Source organism: Grampus griseus, assembly GCF_964374135.1.
Source record: "Grampus griseus genome assembly, chromosome: 10".
Taxonomy (NCBI): Eukaryota; Metazoa; Chordata; class Mammalia; order Artiodactyla; family Delphinidae; genus Grampus; species Grampus griseus.
In genome coordinates, this window is record NC_139004.1 from 29,076,252 (window position 1) to 29,102,387 (window position 26,136).

At 42.9% G+C, this 26,136-nt stretch overlaps 1 protein-coding gene across 1 annotated transcript in view; it reads left to right on the forward strand.

Annotated features, from left to right (window-relative positions):
- Nucleotides 1-26,136, forward strand: part of RCAN2 (regulator of calcineurin 2) — a 265,288-nt gene that overhangs the window by 220,083 nt on the left and 19,069 nt on the right. Inside the window, exons 3-4 of the mRNA XM_082663759.1 lie at nucleotides 21,946-22,119; nucleotides 24,266-24,437. Of these exons, the coding sequence (XP_082519885.1) occupies nucleotides 21,946-22,119; nucleotides 24,266-24,437 (346 nt within the window). The remainder of the gene's footprint in view (nucleotides 1-21,945; nucleotides 22,120-24,265; nucleotides 24,438-26,136) is intronic.

Consider the following 26,136-nt stretch of genomic DNA (forward strand, 5'->3'; position numbering starts at 1 on the left):
GTTTCCATAGCTGTGTCGCAAAGTGAAGGTCTTCGTCCTGTGGTCACTCAATAAGCCTGTGTCATCCCTGGTCTCTGACAACCAGATAGCTTTTCTTAAGAATTACGAAGTAGGTGATGCTTACACTAAGCTAACAAAAAAGAACTCATGACTTTTAGTGACCAGCTGTTAAAAGAACAACAGCGATTCTCTGTGCCATCTGATGGCTCAGAGGAGGTCTGTGTTTGGGGGAAGATGGCGGAGCCAAGTCCAGTTTTGGCAAACTCACCAACTGTTTTTCATTGTGATTACATTCTCATCATGAGTTCCAGAGGGGCAGAGAAGGTCTAGACTTCATGGACCATAGACTCAAAGATACAAGCAACAGTGCCCTTTATTTTTGGTAGCCAAAATGATACCTACTGTAAAACCTTAGTGTGCTGATCGTCAAAACATAATCTGGGAATTCCCGACGGTCCAGTCGTTAGGACTCTGTGCTTTCACTGTTGAGGGTCCGGGTTCGATCCCTGGTCGGGGAACCAAGATTCCACAAGCCGTGCATGTGGCCTTTAACAGAAAAGTGATCTGAGGAAGGTAGAGATTTAAAAAAATAATAATAATAATCTTAGCCATTTCTGGCTTTTCTTGTAGTCAACTGCAAGGTTTTCTCAGTCAGTTTAGATCACCTGTAAACTGGTGTTGAATTAAAAAGCCTACACATTGTCAGAGTGTTGAAACATGGCTGTTGGGAGTGAGGGTGGCGTCGTTTAAATTTAGCCAAGCGACTGCTGTACCCTCGGGCTGCTGATCCGCAGTCATCTGCATCCATCTGTCCTGGAATGAAGTACCCAGATTTCCATCTGCTGCCCTGGGAAAGTCTATGAGGTTACCCTCTATTCTTCTTGTCGCAGCCACAGACTGGGTCCTTGGGTCTCCTGCCCTCCCTGCCTACATCTGCACTCTTCTTGGAGAAACCCAGAAAGCATTGGAAGCTCCTCCATGACTCTAGAGGAATGGGAAATCCACTGGGGCTGTCTTGGGCCCTCTCTGCCTGGACAGCCACTCTATTGCTTCTGTACAAAATAGGGTGAGTGGGGGGATTCTAGGGCCTTGCTGCTTTCCTAGACACCCCTCCCCACAGGAAATGAGGGCCAGATGCTGTCTATTCCAGATCTCTAAACACACTTGGGGCTCCCAGAATTCTACCCACCCTGTTGGAGCTGTTGACCCAGATTAGAGTAGGATATCGGGCCCCTACTCGGAGACCCACACCAGCCTGTAGTTCATTGTCCTCCTCTCCAAAGGAGAGGGGGAGTTTTGTCCCCTTTGACAGGAGCAACTGACTCTGCAAATGTTCTTCTATGTATTTCACATGAGCATCTGGACCTTAGCTTTTGAACTCAGAAGCTGAGAATCTGACCTCTTTGTTTTCTGCTTCCACAGTTGAGGGAGTGGACCACCCACGTTTGGCTACCTGATTAGAGTAATGAGATTCAAAGAAAGAAGCCACCAGTTAATCCATCCCTCAGTAAATACAACTCACGTTCCAAACACTTTGTTTGTGTGATCAAAGGTCTGCAGGTCCAACGGCTTCTTGTCTGAACTAAACTCTGTGTTAATCTTGGAATCCCAAACAGGAAGGCGGCTACAGCGCTGCTGGGGAGTAAGTGATAAAATAATCACGGCCCACATTCTGCTTGCTGCAGGACCCACAGGAAGCCGCCACGCTGTGTCCCATTCAGCCAAAACTCTCGTCATCACCTTTGTCATCACTTTATGCATCCAGCCTTTCACAGAGCTGATGACAGGCCAGCTTTGCCCGAAGAACCAAATGCAGTGGTTAGGCTTGGTCACAAAAGAAACACCCAACTCGTGATTTTTTTCTTTTGCCACTTTCTTTCTGCTGTCTAAAGAGGAGATGACCATGATTAGCACAGTAGCCACAGTACCATTTAGAAGTAATGCTCATGTCCTTGATGGACCCAGCCATTCAGCTGTCTGTGTTGATTAATGTCATCTCTGCGCTGTATAAGGAGAAAACACCTTAATGTTTACAAGACATTTATGATCCCATTTACATCTGCTGATATATATAATCTGTGCGTACATACAGATACACACGCACACATACACACACGTCCAGTTGGTTCTGTTTCTCTGAAGAATCCTGACAGCTATAGTAACAAATTACCCCAAAACTTATCTCATCACGTGTCAGAGTCAGGAATCTAGGCAAGGCTTAGCTGAGTCCTCCACTTGAGGGACTCTCTCGGGGCTGCAGTCACAGTGTTGGCTGGGGCTACAGTCTCCTCTGAAGGTTTGACCGGGGAAGGAAGCTCTTCTAAGCCCACTTAGTAGTTGTTGCCAGGACCCAGTTCTTCACAGGCTATTGGACTGAGAGCCTCAGTCCTCTCTGGAGGCTGGAGGGCACCCTCAGCTCCTTGCTATGTGGGGCTCTCCAGAGAGCAGCTCCTAACGTGGCAGCTTGCGTCATCAGAGCAAGCCAGTGAAGAGAGCCAGAGAGAGAGAGAGAGAGAGAATATGACGGAAATCACAGCTTTTTGTAAAGTCATCTCAGAAGTGATGTCCCGTTGCTTTTGCCATTTCTATTCCTAAAGTGAATGGCTGCATCCAGCCTGGACTCAGGGGAGGGGACCACACAGGGCATGAACACCAGGATGGGAGGATCCCGGGAGCCACCAGAGAAGGCAGCCCTCCAGACATAGCTGGTCAGTACACATGACAGGTGAGACAAAGCTCAGTTTGAGTCCAGAGCCCGCCCTCGGAGAGCCTGGGGGAATTCCTCAGCAGGAATGGGCAACCCGAGGATTGCTTGGTGACCAGAGCAGGAATCCTCCAGATCATGTGAGGCCCATTGCCCCTCAGCAAAGTCCCGGCCAGCATCCTCACAGCTCTCAGAGTTGGTGTCCCCCTTCTCCGAAACACCCTGGTAAACACGGCGGAAACCTGCCCTGTCAACCTTAACTCCATCTTGTATTTTCTGGAAACATGTTCCTTCTTGATATAGAGGGATGTAATCAATGTATTTGGATTCATCCGCTTGGCACAAAATGTGACCACATTCCTTCAAATTCAAGACTCTGGACCTTTGTGCTTCCTACCGTGGGAATAGCTTACTTTCTTCTCGGAATCCTTCTCCTCCAGTGCGTCTCAATTGTCCGTGGGATCCATTCTAGTGAGTCTCACCTCAAGGGAAGGGAAGGGTGGACAAGGCGGCTGGCGCTGGAATTCTATTCCTGGCAGCACCGCTGTTGGAAGTAAGAGGGCATTGTTTTGCATGGACAGAACACACGCTACGCTCGCTGGTGGGCAGTGGCTCTTCAGGAGGCAGGAGGGAATGAGGCTGGTGTTTGCTCAGTGTAATCACACACCTGGGAGCACAGCGAGACAGCTTTCCCAGCTTTCTGTATCTCTCTCTTGAACCCCACGCTCACACACAGCCATTTCCCCCTGGGTGTGCCCAGAACCCCTGTGAGCCTGAGCCATTCCCAGTGCTGAGATACCCTCCACGGACACCAGCATTGGCCCCGTCAACCAGTCAGAATGCCTTCATTCCAGCAGTGTTGTAGAATGAAATGACCACGGAGAAAATGTCTAGCACAGCCTCTGACGTTGCATTGGAACTACATTATAAATTCCTTGGCATTAAAGAAGGAATGAATAAAACAAAAAAGATACCTTTTTAAAAAGTGGATGGTTCATGTTATTCCGTTTAAGGGAGTGATGGAGATATTCCTTGGTCTACCTGCTTTAGTCAATGCCTCGTGGACTATTGGATTGAACCACAAGAAAGTACCAATATTCGATGGTTTTTAACCTCCATAAGACACGATTCCATGTGCTTCAACCTAATATAACCTCAACAAGAAGTCCCAGGTGCATTTTTGGCTCAAAATAGCAGACAGAAAACGTTTAAGTCCTCTGTCTGCCAAAATGTGTCTGAAATGGCAGGAGAAAAATATAATGAGAAGCAGCAGTCCGTGGCACTGGAACTAGTGGAAAGTGTCAGGAGCAGATCAGAAATCCTTCTGGGAGACAGCAGGCAGACGGGATCTTATGGGCAGGAAAGGTGGATGCAGGGTTGGCTGTGGTGGTCTTGGACCCCCAGGGAGCAAGCACCCAGCTCTCTGAGCATCATACTAGCTGACCAGGTGGAGCAGTGCAGCCTCCACAGGGCAGCCACCTGGGTTGGGATGGGGTCCCTCCTTACAGCCGCAGCCTCAGCATTTGCTCCCAGGCGAAACCTGTGAGAAAATAATCGTTCAGTAAAGTGTAGAATCAGCCGTATGTGGCTTCTTGAGGGTCATTGGGACTGCAGGGAAAAGCAGAGCTGAGCCTGAGGGAACTTGAGTGAGGTCACCCCAGTGGCTCATCCCAGGGTCCTGCACTCACTTGACTCCTCCTAGCTTCTGAAGCCGGTTAAGACATCCCACCCAGGAGCCCTCAGAGTCCTCCCAGCATGCCTGAGACATGTTTTCCCAGTCTCTGGGGTCATGGCAGCTGAAGGAGCTCAGCTGAGTCCCCTTGTGCGAATAGCCTTCAGCCAAGGAGAACGGGGGTCACCTTGCCAGGGCCATGCCCCTTCACTAGGGGTGGCTCTCATTCAATGACTGCTCCAAACGATGCAAAGGCCTGAACTGGGGACACGTCTGAAGGGCCACCTCTCCCCCATTGCTGCTATGGGATCTGCTGAAGCCTTTTTTGGGACTATCAGCCTAGTATGATTGCAAAATATACACATATTTGACAATGCAGTGGCTCAGAACGTTTACCATCTGCCATCTTGGTGGAGGAAGGGGGTCTACTCAAAGATGTTTTCCCATAGAACAGAAAATAGTACTTCAAGAAAGAGGGAGATCCATAAACAGCAGAAGTAGCCCAAGATTGAAATGGGAAGAAATTCTGTTATGACCGTTGTGCAACAGGCCTAAAACTTAGTTGATTGAAAGTGGGCCAGCAATTCAGAGGGTTCTATGATGAATGACTTAAAGAAGACATTTTATATGATAACACGGATTATATAATTAGGAACCTGGAAGTACCATTTTGTGGTGTTGCTAATGAAATAAAGGCTTCTGTCTTTTCAATAAGAAGAGAAAGGCATTTATAAATTCTAGGAAGGAAAAAACTGAGACAGACATGATTCTATAATGAAACAAGCAAAAATCTGTGCCATTGATGAAGTGAAAGAAATAGTGATCTCTAAAACAGCAAATCCAAACCCTCACCAGTCAAGAAATTGAACAGTAAGGAGAATTAAGAGTGTCATGGGGCTTTCCTGGTGGCGCAGTGGTTGAGAGTCCGCCTGCCGATGCAGGGGACACGGGTTCGTGCCCTGGTCCGGGAAGATCCCACATGCCGCGGAGCGGCTGCGCCCGTGAGCCATGGCCGCTGAGCCTGCGCGTCCGGAGCCTGTGCTCCGCAACGGGAGAGGCCACAACAGTGAGAGGCCCGCGTACCGCAAAAAAAAAAAAAAAAAAAAGAGTGTCATGAATAGTTCTAGTCAATTTATTTTATGCCTATTGTACATACTGGTTGCATTTACTTCCCTATGCTGCTACATTTTTCCCCACCCAGGCTTACTTTTGTTACCTTTACATGATATTTTATAAATTTGCTCTTTTCTCGTTTTTTCCCTTAAGTAGGCTTGGGGTCTTTTTTAAATTAAACACTAGAGGTTTAAAATTTGTGTTTAGATATCAGCATTATCTTCTGATTTTCATAAGACAGATCACTTAGATTTTATACTTGGAAACATAAACGTACTTTTCTTAAGACTTTATCTTTAAAACTTTAGAAGACTCCTTTAGGAGATTAATAGTTCTTGTTTTGGAGAAAACCTTTTTCTGAAAGTCAACCATTTTTAAGTTTTCTTTAAATCTTTTATTCTGATAAATTTAAGTAAAATTGATAAATGTAATGCTTTTATTTAATAAAAAAGTTAACAGTGACTATCTTTGATGCATGGGGTCATTTTGTCCCTTAAATTTGTGTATCTTTTTCCAACTGGTCTACCATGACCGTGGTATTTTCTAAAGAGAATAACAGTAATCCTTTCCAGTTACAACACGGATCAGAGATAGAACTTGGCAAACGGTTGTGAATTAGAGGCCGCTTATCAACATCACTTGCTCATAAACTTTAACAAATCACTTAACTTCTTTTGGCCTTGGTTTTCTGAAATGGAAGATTGAGATGAAATTTATATTTGAGGCTTTCTAAAAAATAATTATCATTGCAGACCTGTTTTTCCTAGGGAATATCTCATTTCCAGCACTACACCTCTGAATATCTTCGGGTTACTCAAAGCTGGCATCATTCACAAGGTCAAAATATATCAGAGGAGATTCTTGATTCTAAATGTTGCTGTAATTCCCTTGTTCATGGGACCCTCCAACACAGTGCCCCATCTACCCGATGGGTCTCCTCTTTGTAGTGAGAAAAGAACCCGGTGAAAACAAAGAACAAGATAATAACCAGAGCAAACACAATGCGGTGTTCATAAGAACAAAGCCATCAATAGGACTAATGGCTAAGTGTAATTCTATAAATGTATTAATTAATGCAAAGAATCGAAAACCGCTAATATCCGAGGGCAGCGCTGGTAATTCCCAGTAGTGCAATTATATACATCAGTTTATGCACTGAGTCAGGAAACTCTTAAATCTCAAATGGTCCAACCCATATCTTCTAACCTGGTACTTATAAAACTTAAAAGGGATACTGATTATCTGGGGATCTGGTTGAAATGCAGGTTATGAATCAGTAGGTCACTTGACAGTCAGCCCCCAAGGCTGCTGCTGCCGCTGGCCTGTGGTCCACGGGTTAGACTATCACGATGACATACAGCACTTAGAATAGTGTCTGCACTTAGGGAGTCCTGCTAAGTGATAGTGATTATTATTACTGCTGGGAGGTTTGAGAATTCCAACTCTTCCTGTGTTCAAGTGCAGTAGTATTAAGAGTTGTGCAGCAAACAGGTTTTTTGCTGAATACAGTCATCCCTCGGTATCCTTGGGGATTTGGTTCCATGACCCCCACGGATATCAAATTCTGTGGATGCTCAAGTCCCTTGTGTAAAACGGCATAGTGTTTGCACGTAACCTGCACACATCTCCCTGCATACTTAAATCATCTCTAGATTACTTATAATACCTAATACAATGTAAATGCTATGTAACTAGTTGTAAGTATGACGTAAATACCTATATAAATAGTTACCAGAGCACAGCAAATTCAAGTTTTGCTTTTGGGAACTTTCTGGAATTTGGGTTTTTTTATGGTTATTTCTGATCTGTAGTTGGTTGAATCTGTACATGCAGAACCATGGATACTGAGGGCCAACTGTACTAACTAGAATCCTTTTATAAATTCATTTATGGATTTTAGTAACCCTTAAAAATTTATTGTGGAACTCTCTCCGAGATTACAAATAAGTAGCCCGTAGTGAAAAGAAAGTCTATGGAATATGCATGAGTTATTGCTAAAAACTGCAGAGGAGGCTTACACATTTGGACAGGATCCGTCCATCAGAAGAACGACTGTCATTTCCTTCTAGTGGGCTGAGGACCACAGTTTTGGAATCAGTGATTCGGGGGACCATCCAGTTGGTGGCCAAATATCCAGGGTGCCCAGGACAGTCCTCAGGTCACAGCATAACCTGTAACGCTGCCCCCTTCAAATTGTACTGGCTTCAAAAACACGTTGTGTAGCGATCCTAATTATAGTAGACAATGATGACACGTTACGGGCTTCATCCAGCTTGCCTATTTCTCCCCAAACTTTCTACCACATGGAGAGAAGGGAATTCTCAGTCGAATCATCCTTCTTGGCTAGCCACAGCTTTGGCCGTAAATCAGGCTTATGTTCAATAATCCTGCACTTCTGTATGTAGCACATATACACAAATGTGTCTCTTGTGGAAGAGACATGGTAGTTTCATCATTTATCACTATGATACAATTTACAGATGCTACTAGTCTGAACTGCCCATGTGAAGCTCTCATCTTTTTTTTTTTTTTTTTTGTGGTATGCGGGCCTCTCACTGTTGTGGCCTCTCCTGTTGAGGAGCACAGGCTCTGGATGCGCAGGCTCAGCGGCCATGGCTCACGGGCCCAGCCACTCCGCGGCATGTGGGATCTTCCCGGACGGGGCACGAACCCGTGTCCCCTGCATCGGCAGGCAGACTCTCAACCACTGCGCCACCAGGGAAGCCCTGAAGCTCTCATCTTTTTGACGGGAGGAGCTTCTTCTCAGGTTCCATTTTACCTAGGATTATACAGTAATTCTTCACAGTGCTGCTGGCCTGTGAGATACACAGGAACAAAACTGACTGAAGACAAAAGATGGGTCCATCTCCTTGGGTGAAATGCAAGAAAGGGATGAAGCCGTATCAACCCAGCTTCTCTCTGCCGTAGGTGGGGCAGCCTGGAGGTTAAGCCTGTGGCTCCAGGTACCAGGATGAAATCTGCATTCTGTCATTGACCAACCAGCTGGCCACATTAGGCAAATGGTTGAATCTCTTTCAGCCCATTTCTTCATCTGTCTCCTAAGTTTATTGTGAGGTTGAAATGTGTTATCATATGGAAGGGGCTTAGGGAGGGCTTGGCCCACCAAAAGAATTCAGACTTTACCCATCCTTAGCCAAACCCGCAGTACTAATCTGCTGTCTCCTAAATGTCCAAGGGAAGATTTAGCCACTGTGCAAAACTGCCATTCAAAACTGAGCTCCGTGTTAGCTGCGGCGTTGACTGCCATGTTTTAGTTCCAAAAGGCTTTCTTTTTGGTGTCTTGTGTCCCAAATTTGTGACAGGTTGAAACAATCATTTTAGTTTGAAATCTCAAGGAATCTGAACATGAGAGATTTCCTTTTATATAAGGTTTCTATTATAACGTATATTCTTCTTACGTCTTTATCTAAAGCGCAGAGAGAATAAAACCCAAATAAGATAGAAAAGGTGTAACTGAGAGGAGGAAAAGGAAGAGGGAGGAAGACGATTGGGAACATAACAAACTGTGTGTTTTCTTTCTAGATTTAAAGATTGAGTCATTAGAATTTGCTCATGTCTGCATCTCAAAAGAATGCAAATGCCATCTCAATTTCAGGGGAAGAATTAGTTAAGGATACCACGCTGGCTTTGAAAAGTTTGCTTTGATCGTATGCCAAATGGCAAAATGAATGGATTTAATTTGAAATTGCCTATCTTCAGAAGGATGTGATATGGGACATATTTAGGATTTAGCCCTTTCATTTAAGATTAAACATACTAAAAATGTCCTCGTCAATTATTGACAGCCGAATATTAAAACAGAGGCTTCATTTCAATCTTGAGAGAACACTGCTTGTTTCTAGAAATACATTTCCTCCCTCTTTCAACTACAACACTGCATGATGTGCTCAAGAGGGGACATTTCCTAAATTGGTGTGGGAGCTGGCGAGCACTTTGTCCTGTCTGCCTCAGTAAGCCCACGACCTGTAGTGTAGGGTTCAAATGAAATGTATTCAGTGGAGCAGACTGCTAGGAAAATGTCCTAAGAAACATGTAAGAGCTGACCCTTAAAATAATGAAATCTCAAAGCTTATTTGTTTTACGTTTTCTACGAGTAATTAATAACAGTTGTGAACGGGCAGCAAGACCACGCCCATGGAAATGTGGCCTAGGACTGTTACATTTGTCCTCAGTCCCCCGAAGTCCCTTTTCTTAGAGGTGGCCTCAGATTAATAGGAATATATAAATCCTTTGATAATGCTATCCTTGTCTGGAACAAAAAGCTCTGTCTAAAGTCTCCCGCCACCTCATTTCCACACATCAAAATTCTATCCACCTTTCAGTTACCATATTTTACCTGAAGTCTTACTTGACCTCTTCCCCTTCTCCGTGCACACACACACCCTTTGATGATCCATGATTCTGAAAAGAGATTCAGAGTGTCTTAAATAACCGAAGGAAGTGGAGATTAAACCTAGCTGGAGGAAGGGTATGTCAGGGGAAGGGGTCAAGAAAGGTTTCAGGAAAGAAAGCTGTAGGGTTTGATTTAGGCTTTTCCCTGTTACATTATAACGTGGAGGACCTGGGCCCAGGCGTTCGGTACGTATTTGCTGATTTTACTGAATGTAGCTTTGAAGAGAAGAAAAAATTCACCAAAAGGTAGCAGGGGACGTGAGGAGGACAGTTCTATCCTCGTTGTTTTATTCATTTCATTACCAAGTGAGCCCATCCCATAGAGCGGCCATCATGCACGGTACACAGTTGGCACTCAATAATGAATCCATGAGCAAAGGACACAGGACAAAAACATGAGCCGTTCCTACCCTTGAAGTTCTTACAGTCTAGTTAGTAAGGGAGCAGTTACCCTCACTAAGTAGATAACTCTGTTATGGGAGCACCGTGGGAGGCTGTGTAAACCTCAGTAGGGTTCAGGAAGGATTTCTCAGATGAGACCCAAGCTGGGACTTGAGAGACAATTAGAAGTTATCTGATGGGGATGGAATATACAACATGATAACTGTAGTCATCAACACTGTATTGTGTATTTGAAAGTTGCTAAGAGAATAGATTTGAAAAGTTCTCTTTGCAAGAAAAAAAATGTGTAACTATGTGAGGTAATGGATGATAACTAAACATATTGTGGCAATCATTTCCAATATATATGTTTATCAAATCATTATGTTGTGTATCTTAAACGTATGCAAAATGTCAATTATATCTCAATGAAACTGGAAAAAAATAAAGGGAAAGAAACGAAGCTATCTGAAGGAAAAGGGTGTCACAGGCAGAAGAGAGAACAAGTGAGAGACGGCTTGGAGATACAGAATAGGCTGCCTTTCGGAACCTCTAAGTGGAAATTTGCTGGAGTACAGATTAGGCCAAGGGTAGAATGTGAGATTTGTGGGTGAGTGATGGCCACTTTATAAAGGGCCTTTCATGCTAAGCCACGCCATGTTCTTAGAAGCTCTGTGAAGCCACCGAAGGATTTTATGGAAGAACTATATCATCAGAATTTTCTTTTTTAGAAAGACCTGTCTTGCAGTAGACTTTCAAGGTTGATTCGAGGGTGGCCAGACTGAAGCTAGGGGGACCTAGCGCGGCCATCGGGAGAGCTGTGGCGAGCCAGGGAGCTGGTGAGGATGAAGAGGAGATGCTGGGAGATTGGGAGAACACAAGCTGACTGCTGGGATGTGGGGTGAGGGAGAGGGAAAAGACCAGGATGACGTTCAGCTTCCTGGCTTGAGCAACTGAGTAGATGGGGTCCATTTGCTGAGAAAGAGGAGAAGCAGATTTAAAGTTGCCCCCCACAAAGAATGTGGCTTTAGAGGCATGAAGTTTAAGGCGTCTGTCGAATAACCCAAAGAAAATGTCCAGGCAACAGTGGAGTATGGGGACTAGAGTTCTGGAGACGGGTTTGTCTAAAAGATAGTTGAGGCGCATTCGGACAGGTGAAAGGAGACACGTGGGAAAGGCTTAACAAATCTATTCGTCTGAGCTTCAGATATTTCCAGTAGGGGCTGTCGTCTTTGTGATTTACTCACTGCCTCTCTGAGCCTCAGCCCCTGCTAATGGTGCAGGATTTCCAAAGGCAAAGATTGAAGGCAATGACCCAGTTGATTTCCTCCTTAGAATTATTTAATTTACCACATTGTTTTTTTAAAGGAAACTTTTAAAGCTTAGCAGCCAAGAAAGAAATCTTGGTGGTTAATTGGGGCTTTACATTTTAAGTAGGTAACATCAAGAAAATCACCTTAGTATAATTAGACTTAATTTTATATGAGATACCACTCTGAGCATTCCTATAATTTCTCTTAATATTTTAAGGATTAGATACAGGTACAAGTATAGATGTAAATATAGATGGATGTAGGCATATATGTATTTATATACTTGGATTTAGGGAGATTTGTACAGCTACAGCCAGCAGACCAAATACAGACATATAAACAAAACATTGTTTATCTTCAAATGTGGGACTCATAATACTAACAGCTCGAATAAACTTACTGTGCTCAGTGATTTAAATATATTAATTTACTTAATGCTCAGAACAGCGCTGTGAGGTAGATTCTGTTATTATCCCATTTTGCAGATGAGAAAACTGAGGTGTTGGGTAAGTAAATTGCTTAAGGTTGCACAAATCCTGGGTCTGGGATTTGAACTAGGCAGTGTGGGTCTAGAGTCTGTGCTAGTAACATGGCTTTATATTGCCTCTCTTTATCAATCTCTAATGGGTAAATCAATATTTAAATAAATTTAGAATGCAGTTCCTGTCCTCGGGTAAGCTGTAAAGGGAGCTGTGCAGTTCATCAATGACGCATGCGCAATTAGAGCCTGTGTCTAATCAGGGCTGATGATAGCCGCAGGCATTCTTGCAGATTAACCATCAGAGAAGAGGAGCTGCTGGCCCAGAGAAGGATGTAGCAGCCGTTAGCTCTCAGCAAATGCCTCGAACCCAGGCAGCCATTGACACTGTAAACTGAAATGTAACAGCTATAAAAGGACTGTCGGATGCTCCCTTTGTGTTTATAACCATGCAGAGATGTCCAACTTTATGGCACGTAACAGACAACTGTGCTCATAACCGCTTTCTCAGAGGTCTCGTTTTCCTGGCCCATCCCCCTTACAGGTAGGGGTGCTCCTCCCTGCCACTCCCTAGGTGTTCAGAGACCCCTTGGGAGGCTTACAAGTGTCCTGGAGCAGGAAGGAAGCATGCAGGCATCCACAGATGGTATCTTGCTTCGCATAGCCAGGCTCCACAGTCCCCTGGTCTCACTGGTGCGGGCAGTGAGACCCACCAGAACCAGTCCTGCATTCAGGTGCTGGGAGGGTCTTCCTCACCCAAAGCGTGGGCAGTTGCTGTGCAAGGGTCGTAGGCACGCACAGTGCCACCTGTAAGCTCCGCTCTTGGTCCCCCCATCTGGCCCTTACCGCCCCTTACTGAGCAGCTGCAGGACGGGGTCCAAGCAACCCCCTTACTTGTTCCTTCTCCTCAGGCCTCCATTTTGGGTATTTACAAAATGGGTTCGTGTGTGTCAGGGACTCAGTCATCTATAATATGGGACCTGGGCGGAAACTTGGCACATTTTAGTTTCTTGGTTCTCATCCTGGTGATTCAAACGTTTAGGGAAATGAACGTCATCAGCTGAGAGTTATATAAGCATTGTACTTGTTTTAGCTATTCTGAAAACCTAGACTGCTGACTACTTGGTGATGGCCCAGGTGACTCATGACTCTCTTGGTCATACTTCCTGGGAAGTGAATGAAGTTGCAGCTTAAGGGCCCCTCATTTGCGTGGGTCTCTACCAAAGCCCTGGTAGGGCCCTGCGACCTGTTCCCATGGTCATATATAGTCTGTAAATTTTGCAAAAGTTATTCCTTATGAATTTTTTGGTTCTCATTCAAAAACAAAATTCTACCTTCGTGCCTAATTTTGTATTATTTTGCTTCAGGAGGGCTTCCCAAGTTGTAAAAGCCTCAGGCTCCACGATACTTAGATTCACCCCTATTCCAAGGTCATTCCAGTTTCTAGCCCCTGTCCGGTTTCTTAGTTTTGGAGGAGTTTGGGAAGTTTTGTTTTTCCAGTTCTAAATGCATAGATGGCGGCTTAGTGGAGGTAGAGAACCAGAGAGTTCCTTAACTAAAGAGAAGTAAAAAGGGATGCTCACATGGCAATGGTATCCAGCCTCTGTGAACTTCAGGGTCACTGGGAATGAAAGAACAGAACCAAACACAGACCACAGAAAGCATTCTGCCGAGAAAGGCGTGTGATGAATTCATGAGGTTTTAGGACAAAGCAGCTCCTTTTGGAGTTTGGATCTGAGTTTTAGATCTTTGTCTCTCACAAGGACTCCACTGAGAAGGGATAAAGTCTTTTGTGCCTTTACCAGTGAATTATCTTTTTTTTTTGAGCCGTTATGCGACATGAGGTCTGTCCTCTTCTTTTATCAGCAAGGAAGAGTTGAGAGCCTCCTTTCACAATGATTTTTTTAATTTAAGTAATATCAGGACCACAAAGGGAACAAAGCATGATTTAACACAAGTCTGCCTGGCCTAAGAAATCCTGACCGGTTAAAATCCAGATGAAAAAAAAATCCCTACATGCAGGCCTGGTTATGCCTGTCACGTAAGGAGCCTGCATTATGGAAGATTTACAATAACAGTCCTTTTGACAGGAGGCCCTCCTGAGCAGCCCATAAAATCCAGTATGATCCTTAAACATGGGATTTGCACAGGGCTCACCCGGAGCTTCCACTGAGAAGTGATAAACCTAAATGAATTGTTTCATTCTTCAGCTGTTTCTGGGAGGTGTTATCTGACAGACGAGAGCCTTGTGATTTTGAGGGAAGCTGAATTTCTTATTAAGATAATTTATACCCAAAGGGATCATAAGTGAGAAAATTGAAAAATATATGAAGGCGTAAAGCGTCGTTTGGAACGCAGTAAAGGCACCATTGGATTTCTCTGGCAGCCACGTTTTCCAGGACAGGACTCTTCTTCTGGATGGACAAGGAAAGCTGGTTTTTCTCATTTTGGTTTTTCAGACTTCTCACTTGTTTGCATGCATCCATGGTATATCGGTAGTATAGACAACTTGACCTTACTAGTTCTGGTTTTGCTAACTAGTTAGTCGGGTGACCTTGCAGAGGGCATTCACTTCTTTGGCTTTCGTGTGTTACTCAAGGGTAATAGTAATTCCAACTCTCCTTCAAAGGGCTTTAGTGAAGATTTCATGAGATAATATATTAGACAATATTTTTTATCTGCAACCTGTCTGGTTTAGAATTAAACTGAAGGTAATATTTCAACGTTCTGATAGTCTATAATATACCTTGGGGTTTTTGGATCAACCAATCAAGTAGAATCCATTGAGTACTTCCTAAGTCCCGAGGGTGCTGTTAAAGGCTGTTGACTTAAAAAATAATTGTTGCTTCCATTTTGATCGGAAACTGTAATGAATCACCTGCTACTCGGTCTGTGTTCTGTAGCCGCTGAGGCCAGCATTCTCCACATCACTGGAGCTTCTTTATGAGGACCCTGGACAGATCCTTCTGCCTGGTTTTAAGACCAGGCTCATCTTTACCCTGTTGGCCCTGAGAATTGCATAACTGATGAGGATTATCATATCATGTCAGCTTTGAGAAAAATTAGAGGCAAAATGTTGGCCCACCCGTGGCAAATGGTCAAGACTCTGTGAGAAGCTTTTCACCTTTTCTGAGGAGTCCTCCTTCATGGCTTTATCTTTCTACCCTTGTTTTCCTCTTTTTCTCTACCCAGTTTCTGTTTTTATTTTATTTTGTTCTTATATGTCTTTATAAGGCATGTTAGAATCTGTTTTTAATGTGGGGCACAAATAATAAATAAAGGACTAATTATAACAGAGATAAAGTAAGAAGGTTTAAGGAAAACTGCAGTGAACTTCTCCAGGGAAAGCAGTCAATGCTTCCATTGGTAGCAATTCGTCCACACCTGCCTCCACACTGTCCAGACCACTCAAGAAAAGCAAATACATTTAAAGGTAGAAAATGGGCTTCCCTGGTGGTGCAGTGGTTGAGAGTCTGCCTGCCGATGCAGGGGACACGGGTTCGTGCCCTGGTCCGGGAGGATACCACATGCCCCGGAGCGGCTGGGCCTGTGAGCCATGGCCGCTGGGCCTGTGCATCCGGAGCCTGTGCTCCTCAACGGGAGAGGCCACAACAGTGAGAGGCCCATGTACTGCAAAAAAAAAAGAAATAAATAAAATAAAATAAAGGTAGAAAATGTTAAATTCCAAAGTGTTCCTATTTGAAACCATACGATTATTTGATTTCAAATGTGGCCTGAGTTAGGCCTGGATCTCCATTCTCTGGTAAGCAGCCACTTTCACAATTTTCAGGCATACTACCTGAAATGTCTTTATGTGTACCTTGTAATCCTTGCTATATAAAAGGTGAAGCTGATGAAAATTGATGAGGGTAAAAATATCAAATTCTGCTTTGGACCCCAAGCCCCCCAGACCTGCATGGTCTTACCACCTACTTCACTCTCCTTTTCTGGTTATCTTGTCTACCCTGCTAAGGGTGTCAGTTTCTCAGGATACCCTCCATTGACACAGCATCCTCCCCTGTGTTCATGTCCTCATCCAGCCCCACTCTTCACCCCTGGTCCTTCTTCTCCCACCAACATCCTCTCCTAGCCTCTCTCACTTTCTTCTCTAGAGCCCCTTGTTAATTTTTCTAAGAGTACAATTCGTGTTCTAAAATGATCCCTCCACATCCTCCCCATACCAATTCTAGATTACTCTTTTTTTTTTTTTTTTTTTTTGCGGTACGCGGGCCTCTCACTGCTGTGCCCTCTCCCGTTGCAGAGCACAGGCTCCGGACGCGCAGGCTCAGCAGCCATGGTTCACGGGCCCAGCCACTCTGCGGCATGTGGGATCTTCTCAGACCGGGGCACGAACCCATGTCCCCTGCATCGGCAGGAGGACGCTCAACCACTGCGCCACCAGGGAAGCCCCCTAGATTACTCTTGACGACATTTGTCCCCTGGGCATCACTCAAGTGGAGGCAGACCATTCCTTGACCCCCATCATGCTGTACCCTTCAGATTCTCACTAGACCCCTTGTCTTCACCCCATGCCAACTAAATCCTTACTTTTTCTGAAGTCCTATCATGCAGCAGTTCTCAAAGAGTAGTCTACAGACTCCTGGAAGTTCCCATGAGGTCAAAACTATTTCCATAATAATACTAAGACATTATTTGCTTTTTCAACCATGTTGACATTTACACCCATGGTGCAAAAGCAATAGTGGTTAAAACTCCTGGTACTTTGGTATGAATCAGTGCAGTGGCACCTAACTGTACTTACTAGTATTTGTATTCTTCACAGCCACACACTCACAGTTAAAAAAAAAAAAAAAGTGCAATAAAGAAAAATACCTATTTAACTTCAGAATGTCCTTGATGAAGCAGTTAAAGTTATTAGTTTTATTAACTCTTTATTCTTGAGCACATGCCTTTTTAATAATCTGAATAACGAAATAAGAAGTACACATAAAGCAGTTCTGTGGCATACCAAAATACAATGTGTGACTTCAGAAAATGTTCTAAGATGTTCTAAGCTGCACTAGATACTTATTTTTCTCCTGGAACACAGAAAGAACAACTAACAGACAAACCATAGTTATGCAGACATAGATATTTGGCAGACATTATATCAAAAACGAATGAATGAGTGTATCACTTGAAGGAAAATAACTGACAGTGTCTGTTGCCAATGATAAAGAACATACTTTCAAGCAAAAATTAGAATTTTGGAAAACTTGTCTCCACCAACAAGGATATGACAGCTTTCCAATACGGAAAGACTTTTTGATAAGATAGGTGGTAATATTAGTGAATGTGATTTTTGATATTGTGTAATAAAATGTGTCAACATTTGGAAAAGCTGTATAACTCAAGGAACCAATATTTTCCAAATGACTGATGTACACTATGACAGAATCCTGCCTGAGTAAAAAATCCACTAAAGATGCAAAGTAGATAAACGGATTTTAATATAATCAAATAAAAATGTTATTTGATTATGGCTTCAGATTCAACATTGCAATAGACTTTTAGGAACTGCCGCTAGTTGAGTTTTGATGAAGTATCAAGGAAGAATATTCACAATTATTTGAAAGGCTATTGCAATGCTCTTCCCTTTTCCAACCACATATTTGGGTGAGGCCAGCTTTTCTTCAAACCCTTCAGACAAAACAGCATAATGTAACAGAAGCAGATGTGAGATTCCAGGTCTCTTCTATGAAGTCAGAAATAAAAGAGATTTGCAAAAATCTAAAACCAGGCCAGTCTTCTCATTAAATGTTATCTTTTTGGGGAAAACAGTTATTTTTCATAAAAAGATTATTTTGTCACATGATGGATTTATGATTGTTACTAGGAGATGAATTTATAAATAAATATTTTTCAATTTCTCAGTTTTAATTTCTAGTACAATAAACGTGAATAGATAAAATTCACATTAACAAAGTTCTTTAGGATAGACTTAGAGATTCTCATACTAAGCGAAGTAAGTCAGGCAGAGAAAGACAAATATATGATATCACTTATATGTGGAATCTAAAATATGACACAAATGAACTTATCTCCAAAACAGAAACAGACTCACAGACATAGAGAACAGACTTGTAGTTGCCAAGGGGGAGGGTGGGGGGAGGGGAGGGATGGATTGGGAAGTTGGGGTTAGCAGATGCAAACCCTTATATCTAGAATGGATAAACAACAAGGTCCTACTGTATAGCACAAGGAGCTATATTCAACATCCTGTGATGAACCATAACAGGAAAGAATATGAAAAAGAATGTATATATATTTATAACTGAATCATTTTGCTACACAGCAGAAGTTAACACAACATTGTAAATCAAGTATATTTCAATAAAATAAATTTTTAAAAAAAGTTCTTTAGGATCTTCCATCATTTTTGTGTGTAGCAAGGTCCAGAGACCAGAGTTTGAGATCATCGTTGTACAGCTTTATCCAAACCAGTGGCTAAAAAGAGATTAACTATTGAGGAAATTAACTTATTGTGTTTGTGGGGTACCAGACTGGAGGAAACTGGCAGCCAAAGGTCAGGAAAATATTACTGTGTGCCTGGTGGGAGCCTGGGCATCAAAACCATAGAAAATTTGCTGTACAGGCAGATGGAAGACCCCTGGGGCTGGCTCTGATCCAGTAACTGCTTTGTCTAAGCGTACACCTGGCACGTTCACTGCGCTGTATCTGCCTCTCACCAGTTTGCTCTGGTATCCCGCTGCCTCAGCAAATGAAATGTTTGTCATGTCACTAGTGGGAGAAAAAATAGAGATAGCCAGCAAATTCCCAGTGCTTGGCCAGCTGTCTCCCCCACCACAAGTTCTCAAAAGACCTGCGCAGAGAGGACAAGCCAAGTAAAAATTAGTTGTTTATTATTATTATCATTATAGTGATGGGTCCCAGATGGGCCAGTGAAAACCCTGGTCTCTGAGCCCTGGGCTGCACCCCAGGTCTGGTGGAAGACCTCTTCTTGCTTTTGGTCTAAGCCCAAAACAAGTGATATCAAAGAGGCTTCTGTCACCCGCCACCTCCAGCTTGCTGCCCGTATTAGCTGCCTGGGACCCTCTTTTGAAGAGTCCAGTAGTGGAGAAAATAATTGCAGTCGTCACTGACGTCTGACATTCATATAACCCCTGCCCTAAGCCTGAAGCCTTGCCTCCTGGATTCCTTTCTCCTAATCCAGGCTCTTGAGGCCAAACAGCTGAGATGGGAAGCATAAAGAAGACAGAAAACAAAAAGCAAGCAATTAGACTCCAAGGAAAAGAACACCTCCTCCCCCAAGGCTATGCTGAGGTCCTGGGGAGGGGGCAGGAAGGAAACTCCCACACTAGAAATGGAAAAGCATAGAGCCACAAAGAAACCCATGGGTTTTGTCTTAAACGATATGATATTCCACATAGAAATAAGATCTTTTAATTTCTTAATTCCTCCCATTCCTGAAAATTCTCAGATTAATCAAACCACCAGCTTTGATTTTACCAGCCGAGACTATTCCCATTGTGAGGAACTGGAAAGCATTTTATTCACCAGGATTCTTGTTCAGGAAAACACAGGAGAGTTGGGAAAGAATTCCTAAGAAATTCTTAGGAAGCCCCAGGCTGAAGCCCCAGGCCTGGGAGTTGGCTGATCCCAAGGTTTGAGAGTTGAGAATGAAAAATACCCAAGGAACAAACAAGGAAAGACCCTTGTTTTGTTCTTGCTGGGGAAAGAGGAATAAGAACAGAGCCTGAAAAGGAGAAAGAACCCCTCAAATCTCTCCATAAATGTCATGAAACTGAAACAAAAAGCTGTTTTGAAAAGGGTTATTATGGGATTATTATGAAATCGTGTGTGTGAATCTTTTGAAAATTATAAAAGTTCTATAGAATGTATAGAATCTTTCACTCAATTAAAAAAATGTGGAAAAAAATACATAAAGAAAAAAAAAAGAGGTTCCCTATTAATGACATTCAAATTCTTTTAAAAAAATTGCCATGGTCACCAAGGTTTCAATAAACATCCTTATATGTAAACAAAAATAAAAACAGAAAACAAACAAAACATACACACAGAAAAAAAAAAAGACAACAAGTGTGTGTAGACATGAGTCAAAAATGGGAGAAACTGTGGTGGGCCACACACTGGGGAATCTCAGAAATGGGCAGCAGCCTTTGGAAAGATCACAAGCCTTGGACTTGAGGGTCTGAGACAAGTTCACTTGGATGTCCAAGAGGCAGGAAGACCTTCCTGGACATCTGAGTTCCTCTTCCCATGCAGCCTCGGAGGGCAGTGATTCTCTAACCTGACATCACCTTGTTGATTCTATTAGATGTGGTCACACAGGAGCCTTGGGGAAGCTTATTGCTCTCCATCTCTTGCTCTTATTAATGCAACGATCTCTCCCTCTCAGTCTAGCAGGGTAATTATGGATGTAATTGAAAACATCTCTGTCTTCTGGTCCTGGCTCTGCCAATAACTGCCCATGTGACCGTGGGCAGGTCCTCGTCTCTTCAGACCTCAGAGCCCTGATTTGTAAAATGATGGAGGTGAGGAGGGAAAGGCTGAGTTAATTATCCCTTATGTCCCTTACAAATGCAAATGCAATGAATCTTGCAGTATTAATCTTTCATGCATCTTCATTCCCACTTGAACTCATTCTAATGACAAAATACCTTTTATTGTAGAAATAAAAGAGTCAGCGTTTTTTTTGTTTTATTTTTTTAATAGATGTTATTTCCTTAGTGGCAATTTCTCCTTTAAGAACACAGAGTAACTTAACATGCACTGGTTTTGTTACTCATAATAGGATCTATTTTTTACTTTTTAAGCTAAGAGGAACTAGGTAGGTGGTGTTAATATATATATGTATTTTTTTTAATTCTCTAGTTTTCCTTTACGTCTTTCCCCATTCTTGCAGGTGTTCTCTTATTTGTGTCTGTGTCTGCCTCTCACCTTAGATTCCTAGATCATTGAGATTCAGAACAAAACGATCCTCATCTCTGTAGCCTTCTAAAACCTAAAGACCATCCTTTGTACAAAGTGAGCATTGAATAGATATTTCTTCAGTTGAATTGAAATTTGTATCAAATCAAAATTTTTAAATTATTGCTTTGTATTGTGATAGGCTTGGCTGTGCTGCAGAAATAAAATAATCCACAAATCTCAGTGGTTTCATGCACTAGAGAGTTCTTTTCCTTTGCCAAGGCAAAGTCAGCTATAGGATGGGGTGGGAGTTGGGAAAAAGATGTTTTCTGTTCCACAGAGTCACTCAGAGACCCAGGCTGAGGAGAATCCTACTTCTGACTACGCTACCATCTGGAGCACATGGCATCTTCAGGGAAAGAGACTGAAAATTTTCTCGAGGACTTTCTTCCTGCTTTCTGTACCCATTTCATTGACCAGAACTAATCACATGGCACTGCCTGACTAGAAGGATTTTGGGTCGTGTGGGCTCCCATATATGTAGGCAAGAACAGTGCCCCCAAGCTTGATAATCACTAGCAATGTCCACCACGTGCTTTACTCAATAGCTATAATATTTTGGAGATAATGGACTCCTTTGAGAATCTTATGACCATTACGATCCCTGTCCCAGAAACAAACACATATATGTTGAAACACTCAACACTTTGCATAATTGTCAGGTTTTTCATGCATTTCTAACCCCATTCACTGGTCCTCCTACAGATCCCTAGACACAGGTTATGAGTCCTTTGACAGAATCCACAGGCATGTTTAGTAACTGGTAACAGACCAACAGGTGAAAAACAATACATTACAGTGCTCTGTTTTAATTTTATGTTAGGAAGAGCCTGTTTATTTACCTAGTTATTTGTTTTTGTCAGATCATAGTACAAGATATATGGCCAATGGACTTTCCTCTGTGTTTGTTTTTAATCAGGAAAAATTTGAGGGTCTGTTCCGGACTTATGATGACTGTGTGACGTTCCAGCTATTTAAGAGTTTCAGACGTGTCCGAATAAACTTCAGCAATCCCAAATCTGCAGCCCGAGCCAGGATAGAGCTTCATGAAACCCAGTTCAGAGGGAAAAAATTAAAACTCTACTTTGCACAGGTAAGATCATTCTTTAACAAAGTGAATCCTTTTGCCCTGCATTATTTTTTTTTTTACCTTTTCAAAATGTAAATGGAGCCCTTTCTACTTTCAGATCGGCTTGTAGTCTATAATTCGTTCACTGAGAAACAAACTTATATCATGATTCCCAGGCAGGGACAGCAGAGTGGTTTAGAAAGCAGGTTCTGAGGGCCAACAGTCTTGGTTCTAATCTAGGCAGGTTACATAACCTCACTAGGCCTCAGTTTCCTCATCTGTAAAATGGGGATGATAACATACTCCCTACACTGTCATGAGGATTAAATGAATTACTGTGTGTTAAAGTGCTTAACATTCAGTAAATGCACAATGAATGCCAGCTAGTACTTGTAATAAGAATGCTCTGATCACAACTTAGCTAGCAGGGTTATAATTAAATTATATGACAGTTTTAACGGACTGTATACCTTTTCAGTGATTCATACCCATGAGAAAAAGTTACAAACATATGGAAATCAATATCGTGTTTTATTTTATCCAAAAATAAATTCTGGCTATTATAAAAAGGCACGGGTAATTCTTGGCAATATTTATGAAGTCCACAGCAGTAGAAAATCAATGTCCATAATGTTTCATTAGTGTCTTCATTTCATTATTAGTTATCTCAATCCATCTGTTATTGGTCTGTAAGGATCATTTCCGCCTTTGGACTCTGAAGAGATGACACAATGAAAGGAACATAGACTTTACTTCTTTTTAAAGCTGAATAGTATTCCATTGTATGTATATATCATATTTTCTTTATCCATTCATGTGTCCATGAACATTTAGGTTGTATCCACGTCTTGACGATTTCAAATAGTGCTACAATGAATATAGGAGTGCTAATATTTGTTCAATGTCCTGATTTCAATTCTTTTGGATAAATACCCAGGAGTAGAATTGCTAGATCGTATGGTAGTTCTATTTTAATTTTTTTTGAGGAATCCCCCCATTTTGTTTTCCAAGGCAGCTGCTCGATTTGCATTCCCACCAACAGTGTGGAAGAGTTCCAGTTTCTCCGCATTCACACCAACACTTGTTGTCTTTTGTTCTTTTGATCATAGCCATTCTGACAGGTGTGAGGTGATATCTCATTATGGTTTTGATTTGCAGTTCCCTGATGATTAGTGATGTTGATCCTTTTTTCTTTTACCTATTGGCCATTTGTATGTCTTCTTTATAGACGTGTCTATTCAAGTCCTCAGCCCACTTTTTAATCAGGTTATTAGGGTTGGTTGAGCCAAAAGGTAGAAACAACCCAAATGTTCAAAAATGGGTGAACAGATATACAAATTGTAGTCTATCCATTCAGTAGAATATTGTCCAACCATAAAAAGGAATGAAGTACTAATACATGCTACATCGTGGATGAATCTTGAAAACATTATGCTAAGTGAAAGAAGCTGGATGCAAAATATCACGTGTTCTATGAGTTGATTATAAGAAATGTCCAGGATAGGCAAATCCACAGAAACAGAAAGCAAATGGATGGTTGCCACGGTCTGACCAGAGGCAGAAATGGTAGTAACTGTTTAATGGGTACAGGGTTTCCTCTGGGGTAATGAAAATACTCTGAATCTCGATAACAGTGGTGATTGCACAATATTGGGCATATACTAAATGCCACTGAAATTGTTCAGTTTAAAATGGTTTAATTTCAAATTATGTGACTGTCACCTCAATTAAAAGAGAGAGAGAGAGAGAGAGAGGAAGGGAGAAAGGAAGGTGGGAAGGAAGGAAGGAAGAAAGGATGGGGAGGGGAGGGGAGGAGCAAGGAGGGGTCTTAGGACCAGCACCATCAGCATCGCCTGGGAACTTGTTAGCAATGCAGATTCTCAGGCCCTGCTCCCGATCTCAGAAACTCCAGGAGCGGGGCTCAGCAGTCCGACTCAGTAAGCTTCCCAGGTCATTCTTAGGCAGCTAAATGTTGAGATCCACTTATCTGCGGATCAAATAAGGTAACTGAGCACGTGGTGTGTGGTCAGTAGTCACTATTACTGTAGCCTGGCTCATTGGTTCACTTGTCACACCTGGCTGAGAGCCAGGCTCTGCGTCTTAGTGGAACAACGTGGCACATCCGAGGCCACAGTGAATCATGTGTCTTCATTTCTGCTGTGTTTGAAAGGTCCAGACTCCAGAGACAGACGGAGACAAACTGCATTTGGCTCCACCACAGCCCGCCAAACAGTTTCTCATCTCACCCCCTGCCTCTCCTCCTGTCGGCTGGCAGCCCATCAGTGATGCCACACCAGTCCTTAACTATGACCTCCTCTATGCCGTGGCCAAACTAGGACCAGGTAAGCTCTGTGGGTCTTCCTGAAAATAAATATTTGTCAGCAACTTAGAAAAGCCAAACAAGGTAACAGTTCTGAAATCCTGGGTTCCCGGTAACATCTGCATTTCTAATGGGTTTATCGCTGTATGTGGCCAGCGAGAGGAATGATGAATGAAAATGCAGCGTCAGACTTTGTACCTGTTCAAAAACAATTCAGAAACTGGCACGAAAATGTCAGTCCGTGCAAATTCTGGATTGCAATGAAGATATTCTAAGTTTGCAAAACAGGCAAAATGAGCTCTACCAGCTGGCACGACGAGGCTTCTATGCTGTGCAGCCTTGTTTTACTGCTGCCACGGCTGTGCCCAGGAATCTTCTGCTACAAGACAAGCCACCTGCCAAAGTGAAGCCTCTAAGTCCCCAAGAAGCCAGTCACAATAGCCTCTAACTTTAGAAAAATCTATGGTCATTTTGTTCCAGTGTTGGTACCTGTAGCTTGGATGCTCTCATTTTCACTGCAGTGTAGTATTCCACTGGGCGATTCCACCACCATTCTGTATTCATCCACTCTCCTGTTGACGGACGTTTGGATGGTTTCCAGACGCACTTATCCAAAAGCTTATGTTTTATACCTAGAAGTGATGCTGTCCTCAATTTCAGCAGATGGTGCCACGTTGTACTCCATAGTTTTCCTATATTATAGCAGGAGAGGAAGTGGTGGAGAGTGGGTGGTCCGAAACCAGGTGGCAGCTGAGGTTTTAGGCACCAAAGATCCAAAGGTAAATAATGGCCATTGTGTCTTCTCTCTCTTCCAGTGGTTCTCCCGCTGTGAGAGGGGGCTGACCGCACCCCGAGAGATTCTGATTTAATTGACTTGGGTCAACTCAGGCGTTGGTATTTTTAAAAATCTCCCTAGGTGATTCTGATGTGCAGATGAGCTCAAGAACCACTGGTAGCCAAATACCGGGGCTGTTAAATTTATAATACGTTCACATCAGTACTTTTTAGTGTGGTCAGGAAAACATTTGGCATCAGAATCTCCCACCCCAGAAATCTGCAGTTTTAATGAGCACACGTGTTGATTCTTGCATACACTGAAATTTAAGAATCCTGGGTATGAGGGTGACCCGCTCTCCTGGTTCACGCAGACTCAGGGGTCCTGGGAACTTGTGATGCTAAAACCGAGAAATTCCCAGGCAATTCAGGGAAAGCTGACCATCCTACTGGGTCTTCAGATTCGATTAATAATTACTCCCTGCAAGAGAATTACTGGCTGTCCCATGTGTAGCATTAAAGTCAGATTACAGCACTTTCCAGGGGAGGGTCTTTGGGGGTTTCTTTGTAATCACCGACCAGTCACTCAGCTTCCCGAAGCCTTTAAAATAGCCATTGTTTTCAACTACTGAGAAGCAGTAGGTGTCTAACTCCTAAGATGGGCTGAGGAAAAAAGCAATATAATAATAAGGGAGATGTTTATGGAATGTGATTTCCTTGAAAGTCTAGTCCACATACCGGAATCCTGGACATATGCACTCCCACGTGCATGGTATGTGCAAATGTTGTAGAGTGTGTACGATAAATCAAGTCTGCTCGTCAAGGCTATGACCCATTTCTCCCAGTAATTCAGGGCACTTCAGAAGCAGGGGTAATGAAAGCTGCCATCCTTGGAGCTGCTCCTTTGATTCCCAAGCAGATATTAACAAGAACACAGTTGAACATCT